Below are 13,446 nucleotides of genomic sequence, written 5' to 3' on the forward strand. Positions count from 1 at the left end.
ATGCATTTAAGTTCAGAACAGTAACATTTATTTAGTTATGTATGTTAAGCATATTGAGTTTTCAAGTCAAATTTTGTCAAGCTTCGATTTCTTATAATCGGATTCATGAGGAATTGAGGAAACTCCTCAAACCTTAACGGTATACGTATATTGATTTTTGTTGCCATCAAATAATTAAAGCATTAAAAGCAGTTTAAAAAAATACCTACACATTTCTACATAATCCAACATTCGCAAGTAGCTTTCACCAGAACCCCAAAGGCTGCGGTTTTTTTTTCTTAAAAATTATCTCTTAATGCGTCAGTTTGGAAATATAGACAGCACTATAAATGTTTGATTTTTTTATCCTTAGGTAGCATCCTAGTCAGCAAAAAAATGCACATCTCAATTTGGTCAGATTATAAACACTTTGCGAAGGGATGCCGAGTGCCAATGTCTCGTATTAAGCTATAAGGAAAATTGGCAATCCAAACCAGTGTTTGACACACATGCGACATTTTCAATGTCTTTTTCCATATGTTACTTTTGTATACAATACTTAAATAAAATATGGACTTTTAAGCAGTTGTATATTATTACGTTCAATATTCAATTGAAACGTCAAAAATATGAGTAAATATTTTATTGTAAACGTAAAGCTATAAACTATAGTAAATGGCCAATGTGTCAAACTTGTCAAAATTATACAATTTTATGTGAATAAGTCTGTACCAATGAATTATGGTCCTTCGAACCGGATTCAATCGACTTGTTTCAATACAATCGATTGTGTCGAAATACAAGCAGATAAGTTGTTTAAAATACACACAATACAATACAATATAGTACAAATATTCTTTATTGCTCACCAATATTATTAATTTTAAGTATAATATATCACACCTATACTTTTTATGAGTAATTTTGGCGGTACGATGGTAAACTTACCCTCAAATTCGTACATACAAACAGACATTCAAACACGTACAGTGTGCGTAACCGAATGCACAAACGCTCACTATAATACCTCTTTCATAGCTATCTACACATCTCTATCGCTCTTGCGTATTGGCGTGACCGAGCCAGACTACATTTTTGCGGCGTTTCGGTGGCGTTTCGCGTCGCAGGAATGCCATTCGGCAACCCCCCTGCCATCAAACAAAGTTATACTTATTTAGCTGTCAGATATGCACTAGCACTATAAGTATAATAGTACATTACGCTAAAAGTGCGGAAAAAAGTAACGTAACTCGTGTTGATTGAACACTCCCTTCGGTCGTACGTACTACGTAGCCAAAGTCACAAACGCTCACGATAATATATCTAGCTTTCTCTATCGCTCTTCAGTATTGGCGCGACAGAGCCAGACTCCGTTTCAATCGACGTCTAGCGTCAACGATTTTCATTTCAGCTAGGCGTGCAATTATCGCAAAAAAAGACAGACTTAGGCACGCCACAGATAATCTTAAAAATTCATAATCTTAGAAAAGATTTGTATGCAAACTGACACTGACAGATCTGTCAGTGTCAGTTTGAACTGTCAGTTTGCATACAAATCTTTTTTAAGATTATGAATTTTTCAGACTGTCTGTTGCCGGCCTTAGATTGTAAATATAAGACACATCAAGACAAAAAGTGGCCAAAATCGATAATAAAATGTCAATGCGCAACAAAACTGCTCATTTAAAAGGTCTTAAGTACAATCAATTCTCTAAATACACGTACATATTGCTGCCTATCTCTGTTGGAACAAGTTTCATATTTACATACATGTTTATATAATGCAAAATACAAGGTACTTTCCTAGATTACTGTGGGTAAATGTCAATATAATAAATGTGTACACGCGAATCGTTAACTACCTCCTTATCTACCTACACCTAGGGATAAGTGACCACAAATTACACTACTGGTATATTTTAGTGGGTTCCGTACTTCGAAAGGAAAAAGAACCCTTATAAGATCCCTTGCCTTTGTTGTCTGTCCGTCCGTCTATCTGTATGTCAAGACCCTTTTTAGGGTTCCGTAGTCAACTAGGAACCCTTATAGTTTCGCCATGTCTGTCTGTCCGTCCGTCCGTCCGTCCGTCCGTCCGTCCGTCCGTCCGTCCGTCCGTCCGCGGATAATCTCAGTAACCGTAAGCACTAGAAAGCTGAAATTTGGTACCAATACGTATATCAATCACGCCAACAAAGTGCAAAAATAAAAAATGGAAAAAAATGTTTTATTAGGGTACCCCCCCTACATGTAAAGTGGGGGCTGATATTTTTTTTCATTCCAACCCCAACGTGTGATATATTGTTGGATAGGTATTTAAAAATGAATAAGGGTTTACTAAGACCGTTTTTTGATAATATTAATATTTTCGGAAATAATCGCTCCTAAAGGAAAAAAAAGTGCGTCCCCCCCTCTAACTTTTGAACCATATGTTTAAAAAATATGAAAAAATTCACAAAAGTAGAACTTTATAAATACTTTCTAGAAATTTTGAACTTGATAGGTTCAGTAGTTTTTGAGAAAAATACGAAAAGCTACGGAACCCTACACTGAGCGTGGCCCGACACGCTCTTGGCCGGTTTTTTAAGAACGCATGGAGGTATCAAGCTGGAATGTATGGCCGGCAACAGACGAGTCTTAATTTTCATAATCTTAAAAAAAAATTGTATGCAAACTGACACTGACAGATCTGTCAGTGTCAGTTTGAACTGTCAATTTGCATACAATTTTTTTTTAAGATTATGAATTTTTAAGACTGTCTGTTGCCGGCCTATATCATATACTTAGGTCTCCTGTCCCTTGGAGCTGTGAAAAAAGCCAATGCAATCAAAAGACGTTTGTTTTATTTTTTTTAATTATCGACACTCGCAAGGGAATCAAAATATACCGGGTACTTCCCGTGAAGTCAGAATCTTAAAAATTTAGTACCTACGAACTATAAAATCTTATAAGTAACACAGATATAGGAAAAATTGCAAAAACCCTTTTTTTTTGTTAAATCATAGAATGAAAATATTTTTAATAATTTTAAACTTTTTACAGAACCCTCTGTGCCCAAGTCCGACTCGCAATTTTTTTGAGACATGATTAACGAGGTGTGATTTTAATGTTTATTTCATAAATGTCATCAAGTCAAGGTAGATCTAATTGTCTATTGTTATTGCATTCACAGATTACGGCTTGCCACAGACAGTCTTAAAAATTCATAATCTTAAAAAAAAATTGTATGCAAACTGACAGTTCAAACTGACACTGACAGATCTGTCAGTGTCAATTCATACAATTTTTTTTAAGATTATGAATTTTTAAGACTGTCTGTGGCAAGCCTACTTCTTAAATAGATATGTCATTGATGCATCAGGTGGCTTATTTACCATCTGTGCTTTTGATACGCATTTGGCTTGAGCCAAATGCAGAGTTTTGCAATATAGGGAACTTGACTGTAGTTAAAATAAAATATTTTATACCATGCACGAAATAAAGCATCAGATAATTATAAGAAAAACATGGACAGAAGTTATTTTTGAATCCAATGTCTATTTAATAAGTCAGGTATAAATATATAAAGTAACTGAGCTGACCGTGACGTCACTCAATTCGATTTCATATTAAGTAATGCCATATTAGCAAGACGTTGAAATTCGCTTTGACAGTTCTTTAAAATAAGCTGATTTGACTCGGATGCAATTAAGTAGCCTATTCTAGAATATATACTATCCCATCTAGACATTTTTAACCCCTGATGCAAAAACGACGGGGTTTTATAAGTTTGACGTGTCTGTCCTGCCTGTCTGTCTGTCTGTCTGTCTGTCTGTATGTGTGTCTGTCTGTGGCATCGTAGCTCCAGAACGGATGAACCGATTTAGTTTTTTCCCCTCACTAGCTCGGAAACACGTGTTTTGTCCTTTAATACCAGTGAGTAAAAATGCATTTTATCCACTAGTGAGTAAAGTAATTTGACCTTGAATAAAGTCAAATTAACTACTTTAAAATTGATAAAAGTAGTTGAATCTAGTAATAAAGATGATTTACCACCTGTGAAACTACTGAAGCAGTGATAAACGCAGTTTTTGCGTTGTAGTGTCCTCGCTATTGTGAGGAGAAAAGTTTTGTGTTACACTCGGGTGCAAATGTATTTTACTTCTCGTGTGTTTAAAAAACTCGCAAGTTCAGGATTCTCGCTTCGCTCGTGGTTCAACTATAGAATCTTTTCACTTGCTCGTTTTTCAATTCCACACTCGGCGTTAAAATACAACTTTGCCCCCTTGTATAACAAATAACTATTGTTTGAAAGCTGAATTAGTCGGGAGTGTTCTTAGCTATGTTTCACGAAAATCGGTCCACTATATCGGGGTTTTTTCAAAATTTTAATGTTGTGGTTAGGTTATGAAAATATTAGCGTGAGTGTATTGTATGTGTTATAAACTTATTAAATAAAACTCTGAAAACAAAGACATGATCTACAACCATTATTCATTAATACATGACAGTATTAGCTCGCGGAACAACATAATGTCACGGTCGCCGGCCAGTTTAGCTGACATTTGGTGTCACTCACGCCAGCGCCGATGATTAGGGGTTTTTTTGTTCATTTTCATAATAGATTCTGATATAAGTATTCTCACCACACCAACTGTTAAAGGCTTACTTTGCTATTCGAAAACAGATAGCAAAATTGCATTTTATCCACAAGAGTGCAAAGTAATTACATACAAAATTTAACTTGATGTCTTAAGCTGGCTGGTAGAATTTACTTATAAATGATGATTTTGAATCATAAATATTGAATAAATTGATGGATTTGATTTAATTTGATGTTTTATAGTTAGTATTTTGTTCGTGTTGGTGTGGTGAAAAATTTTGTGTTTCACTCGGTGGCAAAGCTTGTTTAACCTTCGTGCTTTAAAACCCTCGCAACGCTCAAGATTCCACTTTTTGAACCACTCGCTACGCTCGCAGTTCAATATTGGAATCTTTCGCTAGCTCGGGTATCAATATCGGCACGTGCGGTTAAACAACTACTTTGCCCCCTTGTAAAACAAATACATATTGTTCGCTAAGAATGCACCAATAATGCGACAGAAAGACTATGAAGTCTAATATTGTACTTATATTTATATTGTACCAATAATAAAACAGCAAGAATATCTTCCACTTTTGCCAATTTTCGCTTTAATTAGTCAAGGTTAATAATGGCTCTATCGCGTCTAAAATATATCGCGTAAAAAGTGTCAATTTCAAAAATTTGCAGGCAACACATTGATTACTTTCATGGATTTACTTTTTATTATTTATAATTTATTTTTAGCACTTATATTACTGTTTTTTATGGTTTCTTTCATTATTCTTTATAGATTATACGCTGTTAACTTTTACCGAAATTCATCCGAAATTCGTCAAAGTGACAGTAACACTAACAGAATATGACAAGAAGCAAGTTGCCGTTTAAAAAAACTACTGGGTTTAACTTTCATTAACCGATCACCAGACTCTAGGTACCTACATACATACATTGTAGGTGTTATACACCGTGTTTTTCTTGTTTTCCGTTAAATTCGACACGTTGTTAGGTTCATTATCAGGAACAATCCTGTATATCACTTTTAGTTAAATTCGCAAAAAAAATGTTTTCATCGTTTTCATACATAATAAATGAATTAATCAGTGTGAGAGACCTTAAGGACAACAATCAAGGTAGTGTCAAGAGATTGACGGCACATGTCAAAACAAATAACATTACAAAGTGGTAAAGGAATCGTTTTACTATAAGAGCCTGCTCCACCCATAATACTATGTATAGCTATACCGATATCTTTCATCAAAAGTAGGTATACTAGTTATGTAAACACGATTAGAAGTACTTTATAATTAAGTTTTTGCATGCATTTGTATCAAAAAAATAATTTTGTAACGTTTTGTACTTAAGTAACTTATGTTACACTAGCTTAAATTTATAACTTTGTGCATACTTTTATAATAAGTGTTACCTATTAGTGAAAACTTCATTGGCTTATGATCCACCTAAATGTACGATTTACAGATGTACTATATACTGCTGTTTGTTTTCCTTAATAAAGAAAAATAAAAATAAAAATAAAAGGCTGTCACACACATATTCAGTAATTATTTTTATTTTTTTAATAACTCGGTAACCGGTTAACTCGGTTTCTTAGACAAATTAATTGTATTTGTTCTAAAGAACCTTCCCTTAAAGTTAACGGAATTCAATAAAAACACGGTGTATAATAAACCTTACAAAAACAATTGAACACAGAAGTGAGAATAATTGCATGATTTAAATCATCAAACAGGAGCAAGAAGCGAGGAAATCGTCAATTTATTAAACGCATGTGTTGATAATTTAGTAGGGAAATCAACGCTGTCGATCGCTTATTTCCGATCACTGCTCATTTAAGTTGTGTAAATGTGCAACATAAAAATGGGCCAAGTTATAGACAGTCAACCAAATCTTGGCACAACAAAAACAAATTTGTGGCCAAAGAAGTGGCCCGCCGAGTTCCTTGCCGGTCCCATAGTGGATACCCCCCTCCCAACTGAGGCGGACTGAAATCTTCTCGAGGCGGAGGCGTAGGGTTAGAGCCGGCGTAGCTTTATTTGGCGTTCATATGCGCATCGTAATATGCCTACTTGAAAAATAAATATTTCATTTTCATTTTTTCAATTTCTATGGAAATTAAAATTTCGCCCTTACATTTTCAATCAATTTATAAGTGTTATGCCGTCGATGATTCAACCAACGTTAGGGTTTAAAGGCTAGTTTCCTATACTTAAAATAATAGTTATTTGTTATACAAGGGGGCAAAGTTGTATTTTAACGCCGAGTGTGGAATTGAAAAACGAGCAAGTGAAAGGATTCTATAGTTGAACCACGAGCGAAGCGAGTGGTTCGAGAATAGAATCCTGAACTTGCGAGTTTTTTAACACACGAGAAGGAAAATACATTTGCACCCGAGTGTAACACAAAACTTTTCCCCTCACTATAGCGAGGAAACTACAACGCAAAAAATGCGTTTATCACTGCTCAGTAGTTCAACAGGTGGTAAATCATCTTTATTACTAGATTCACCTACTTTTATCAATTTTAAAGCAGTTAATTTGACTTTATTCAAGGTCAAATTACTTTACCCACTAGTGGATAAAATGCGTTTTTACCCGCTGGTATTAAAGGACAAAACACGTGTTTCCGAGCTAGTGAGGGGAAAAATATTTTATGCAGTGCACGAAATAAAGCACCTCATAATTAGAAGAAAAATATGGACAGTAATTATTTTTAAACATAATTTCTATTTAATAAGTCAAAGAGAAAGATATAAAGTAAATGAATTGATTGTGGCGTCACACCCCAGTATTTCATAGTAATTCCATAGTTCATAGCTGAAATCGTTTGAGCCCTACATTTTTCAAACAGCCCCAAAATTCATCAATTCATCTGTAAAGAAGCAATGTTGATTTGAATTTCATGTCATAGGGTGGCTAGCCGAATGGCACAATCGCTAGAAACCTCACGAAACGAAGCGCTAGTAGGCGCCGTATTGGCGCGACAGAGCCAGCGGCGAGCGTCGGAGAAATGCCATTACATACTTTTCAAATTTGCAATGTTACGTAAGGGGATGCCTTTTTTAACCGCCGCCCCAAAATCTCAAGCAAGGTGGTTCTCAATTCATCTGTATGTTTTTTTTTAATGTTTGTTCCACGATATCTCCGTCGTTACTGGACCGATTTTGAATTTTTTTTTTATTGAATGTATATACATACAAATTGGTCCCATTTTTATCAAAACCCTGTTCTGATGGTGGGATCCTGGAGAAATCGAGGGAACCCCTCAAATCTGAAAGGCATACATATGGTGATTTTTGTGTTTTTATAAGAACAATATGCATTTATGTACGGAACAGTGACATTTGGTGCAATGGAACTGCTGATGATGGTCAGAACGGAACTCCTCAAATCTGAACGGCACACTTATAGTGACTTTGGTATTTTTATAAGAACAGCATGCACTTACGTCCAGAACAGTGACATTTTGTGCAGTGGAACTGCTGATAAAGATCAGAACGGAACTCCTTAAATCTGAACAGCACGCTTATGATGACTTTGGTATTTTTATAAGAACAGCATGCATTTTAAGTTCAGAACAGTCACATTTATTTGTTAGGAGATTTGTTCTGTTTGTTATGCTTACATGTTGAATTTTCAAATTTTGTCAAGCTCGATTTCTCGGATATCGGATTCATGAGGAATTGAGGAAACTCTTCAAACCTTAACGGTATACGTATATTCATTTGTGTTTCCATCAAATAATCAAAGATTTACATTAAAAACAGTTTTAAAAAATTCATACACATTTCTATATAATCCAACATTCAGAAGTACCTACCTTTCACCAGAACCACAAAAGCGGCGGTTTTTTTTCTTAAAAATTATTTTAGTGCCAAGATTAGGTTGACCGTATATTTTTGGCAGTAGGTAGTTGAACACTCAAAATCAAAAATATACTGTGCCGATCGGGTGATTCTGTGAGTGTGCCTCCAAAGCGAAAGCGGATTGTACTGAGGGACTCGAAGGTCACGGAGTCAAATCATTTTTATTCGCACCTGGGGTTGAAATGGTCAAAATTTTGGTAATTTTTATATGGCTGGTGGAAAAATCAGAACCCTTTTTTTTTGTGTAAATGTAAATAAGGGCTGGTTCAAATAATTTAATTTTAAAAACGTTTGTAAACTTTATTTACTTGTAAATAAATCCGGCAGCAAAAAATTTGCATAAATAATCCTGAAGGAACACCAATAGGTCACGTTGGCACATAATGTCAATATCCGCCATATCCTCTTTCTAACTTGGCCAGTCTCACTGCCATGCCTCTACATAAGTGTATGTAAAACTAAATATAAACAACAGGCCAAGTTTCCAATCATAAAGCCACAGCACAATGTGGCGAATAGTTCCATGTATTATTTACGTATTGGTACATAAAGTTGTTGCTATCAACTACCATAATGCCACCCTGGATCCCGCTTCGAGACAACTTCTGGACTTTAAATTGATGCATCCGGTATGTTTTATAATATTATTTATTTAGTAAAAATTATATGAAGTCATATAACGACGACGATAAGTGACGACCGGTCTGGCGCAGTCGGTAGTGACCCTGCCTGCTACGCCGCGGTCCCGGGTTCGAATCCCGGTAAGGGCATTTAATTGTGTGATGAGCACAGATATTTGCTCCTGAGTCATGGATGTTTTCTATGTATATAAGTATTTATACATTATATTATATATATCGTTGTCTGAGTACCCAAAACACAAGCCTTCTTGAGCTTACCGTGGGCCTCAGTCAATCTGTGTTAGAATGTCCTATATAATAACCAATGATGTGCACAGCGTTACGAAGCGCTGGTGGCCTAGCGGTAAGAGCGTGCGACTTTCAATCCAGAGGTCGCGGGTTCGAACCCCGGCTCGTACCAATGAGTTTTTCGGAACTTGTGTGCGAAATGTCATTTGATATTTGTCAGGTGCTTTTCGATGAAGGAAAACATCGTGAGGAAACCGGACTAATTCCAATAAGGCCTAGTTAACCTTTGGGTTGGAAGGTCAGATGGCAGTCGCTTTCGTAAAACTAGTACGCCAAATATTGGGATTAGTTGCCACAGCGGACCCCAGGCTCCCATGCCGGGATAACGCAAGGAGGATGATGATGTGCACAGCCTTACAATCGGTATTGCAAATAATCATGGTCGCACCTCTAGCGGATTTGATAGAAGAGCATCGCCCGCCTTTTTGCGCGTTTCATAGTAATTCCCCAAGATGTGTCTGTTTCTCTTAGTTTATTGTATTAAATCCTTGTATTTGATGATGATGATTGGTATTTTAGACTAACAGTAGCTTCGAGATGTAGTCTCGAGGATGTCGTAAAAGTCGACTGTGGGATATATTTAATTAAATCATAGAAGTAGGATGACAAAGAACAACGGTCGAATATCAAAAGTGAGACCAAAACTGGACATATGTAAAGTGTCATTGGGAATATTAAATTCAGAAATTATGTATGATAACGTTATGCTTTTCTAACTGTTTAATCCAAACGGAAATTACTCACTGTATCCTCTTAATACAATTTTTTGTACTGAAAAGTACGATTAATCCGTTAACTTAAATTGAGTAGGCTGCCTATCATCAAAAATGGTCACGTTTTTTCATTTGTAGTCTCCCTCTTTTGCACTCATAGGATGATCATATACGTGAAAGCTTCTCTTTTGCACACTTCAGCAGTCTTTAAGCGTAAGCGAAATGATAGGTCTGTGAGTTAAATAAATTGTGGCGTAGGCGAGAGGCGTGCAACCTGCCACTGCAGTATCACAATTTCATTTTCTTTCGACCCCTTAATTGTCAAGAGTGGCACTGAGACTTCATGTGCTTTGTCTACCCCTTTATGTCACAGGCGTGATTGTATATAGATGTATGTAGTTTCGGACGCAGGCCGATATTAAACCACGTGAAGCGCGTTCTCATGTCCAGCAATCCATGACCTACCGATATTCGACCCAAGAGCTTCATAGAAGGTACCCACTACTCCCACTAAGCCTATCTAATCGTCACTTAAAAAAATATAAAAATGACTAAGTACCTACTTTAGCGTTAAAATGTCTCACATATTTGGATAATATTTCAGCGGCCTATAGGATGGTGGCGAACGAGCGCGGGCTCTCTAGTGGAAGTGCGGGACTCCGTGACCCTGAACACGGACATTTTCCGCAGCCAGTACTTCTGGGACGAGCAGTCCAGCGCCGACCACGAGCGCGTTCCCGAGCGCGTCGTACACGCCCTCGGCATCGCCGCGCGCGGCTACTTCCAAGTCACCAACGACGTCTCTAAATACACCAGGGCCGACGTCTTCAACGGAATCGGAAAGACCACAGAGATACACGTCCGATTTTCCCGCCAGTCTCAAAACAGGGGCGGCGCTGACCTAGTCAGGGAAGCCGGAGGAATGGCTATCAAATTCTACACCGACGACGGAAACCTTGACATGCTATGCCGATCCCCCCCAATGTTCCCCTACCGAGCGGCAGGCGACTTCACAAAGGTCGCCCACGTCGGAGAAAGGAACCCAAAAACGAATCTCATGGATCCAAACTTACTTTTAGACCTCTTAACTAGAATGACTGATCCACTTAACGAATTTCTATATTTACAATCTGACTATGGCCTACAGAACGGATACAGAAAGATGGATGCGCACGCAATACAAACGTATGAAATTAAAAACAAGCACGGTGACAGGTATTTCGCAAGATTCCATTATATAACTGAGCAAGGATTAGAATTACTGACTAATGAGGCTGCGAGAGTCTTGCGCTCCAAGGATGCCGACTACGGCACAAGAGACCTCTACAATGCGATAGCCGTTGGAGACTACCCCTCCTGGAGGCTGGATATGGACGTCATGCCGATACACCGGGCCGAGAAGCTCGACTACAATCCATTCGATGTAACTAGAACATGGAAAAACGGAACTTATCACACCGTAACTATTGGACGCCTGGTTTTAAACAGAAACCTTGACAACTGGTTTACACAAGCAGAAGAAGCCATCTACAATCCCGGCAATTTGGTCCCGGGCATTCCCGGCCCGGTCGACGATATGTTCCAGGCACGAAGATTCGCATACCGAGACACGCAAACGCATCGTGCAGGTATAAACCACAACAGAATAGAAATTAATCAACCAAAGTATAGGCCTAAAAATTATGACCGTGACGGGACCCCACCCAGTTTAGACAATATGAAAGGTGCGCCTCATTACTACCCGAACTCGTTCCACGGCCCAATCCCACACGTGGATGAGACTCGGCCGCGGGAAAAAATAAAAATATATGACCGTAATGCGGTGGATCTGGAGCCGCTCTCAGAGTTCTATAATACTCGTGTTACAACAGAAGACCACAGGAGAAGAATGGCAGCGAATATTGCAGAATTGTTGGTGCAGTGTGTAGAGTTAGTTCAGAAGAACTTCCTGAGGCTACTGTATTTGGTGGACCAGGACTTGGGCCACCGCACGGAGCACGCGCTGGAGGTTGCTCGGAAGGAAGCCGTCAAACGGCGTCCGCAGCTCTTCGTGGCTAGCCCACACCCAAGGATCCTTGACATCCATGAAAATCGATGCCCTGCTCGCCATTAAAACATAAGCATTATTGGCTTAATGTCTTTCACATGTATTGGTACCTCTAAGTTCCAATCTACCCATGCTTGTTATTAGATATTCAATAAAAGGATTCTGTTCTAAAAAATCATTTCATTGTGTGTAAATAACGTTTTTTTTTTTAACTTTGTTCGACGTGATGTTAAAAGCCAACGTAAAATGCCGTAACACTGACGTAACACTCGTAACTTCATTAACACGCGGCGAGCGTACTCTTGTTTGTTCGCCTTTATAGCCTTTACCTGCTTTCAATTAAATTCAAGTATGGTACACTAGGCACAGTATAAGTAGCCAAGAATGTAATTCAATCTGCTATCGTTAACGATTCGCAGCGTATCTACCGTAGTTATCTCTCTCTGACGTTCGTCCGCCATAGGAGAAGAATGGCAGATGATGATCATAATGAGATGGTCGGATGCTGCGAAGAGGCTGGCTGGTGGCGGCATGCAGTGCGCAATACACATAGCGGATGGCCGCACGCTGCTGTGGAAACGCTGCATAGGTGGCGATCCTCAGCAATTTATTTACTTATTTTAAATAAATAAATAAATGAGGGACCGAAGAAGAAGAACGAACGTTCTTGATGAGTCGGAAACATTTCGCCACGGAAATTCATCATTCGCCATGGAGAGTCAACGATTGTACTCCTGGATAGAGGCCCCGGTACTCTTCGTGAGCGTATCGTATCGTAGCTTGCCCTCCTTACCGCTCTTCCATAGTGGCGTGACAGAGCCATCCATATCCAGAATGCAGTTCGATCGCCAACGCCACGTAGCGTCTAACTCCCTTATTCATAAACGTTCACTAAAGTTATCAAGCCGATAAGTTCGTTTGTCTCTTTCTATCACATCAATACGTCGGAAAGGGACAAACGAACTTTATCGGCTTGATAACTTTAGTGAATGTTTATGAATAAAGAAAGGTTATGAAAGACTGCAGCTTCGACTAGGCCAGGCCAGGACGAAAATATTAAATTCAATTCACATTTCCGGTAAGTATTCAATCGAACAGGTCAACTATTAATATGCACGCTCATGTGTATTCCTGTAGAATGGAACAGTAATGTAGTAACAGAGGTGTAAAGTTAAAGATAAATAAATTCAGAGGCTCCGTTTTGCTCCATTTTTGACTCCATTGTACGCGAATGCAAGCTAAGTGTGCCACCAATCTCGCGCGATGAGCGCATTCTGGCTTTAAAAAAAGCGGAAATTATAAAAGGGCTACATCGTAGTGTCGACCCGATTTCTCAC

The 13,446-nt window shown here is 38.2% G+C and overlaps 1 protein-coding gene across 1 annotated transcript; it reads left to right on the top strand.

Moving 5' to 3' along the window:
* Positions 1–9,951: 9,951 nt before the first annotated feature.
* On the top strand, positions 9,952–12,175 carry LOC125228083 (catalase-like). Its single transcript, XM_048132532.1, has 2 exons — positions 9,952–9,981; positions 10,667–12,175. Exons 1-2 carry the CDS (start codon positions 9,952–9,954, stop codon positions 12,173–12,175), a joined length of 1,539 nt encoding a protein of 512 aa, XP_047988489.1.
* The last annotated feature ends 1,271 nt before the right edge of the window (positions 12,176–13,446 follow it).

The sequence above is a fragment of the Leguminivora glycinivorella genome, chromosome 7, assembly GCF_023078275.1.
Source record: "Leguminivora glycinivorella isolate SPB_JAAS2020 chromosome 7, LegGlyc_1.1, whole genome shotgun sequence".
NCBI lineage: Eukaryota > Metazoa > Arthropoda > Insecta > Lepidoptera > Tortricidae > Leguminivora > Leguminivora glycinivorella.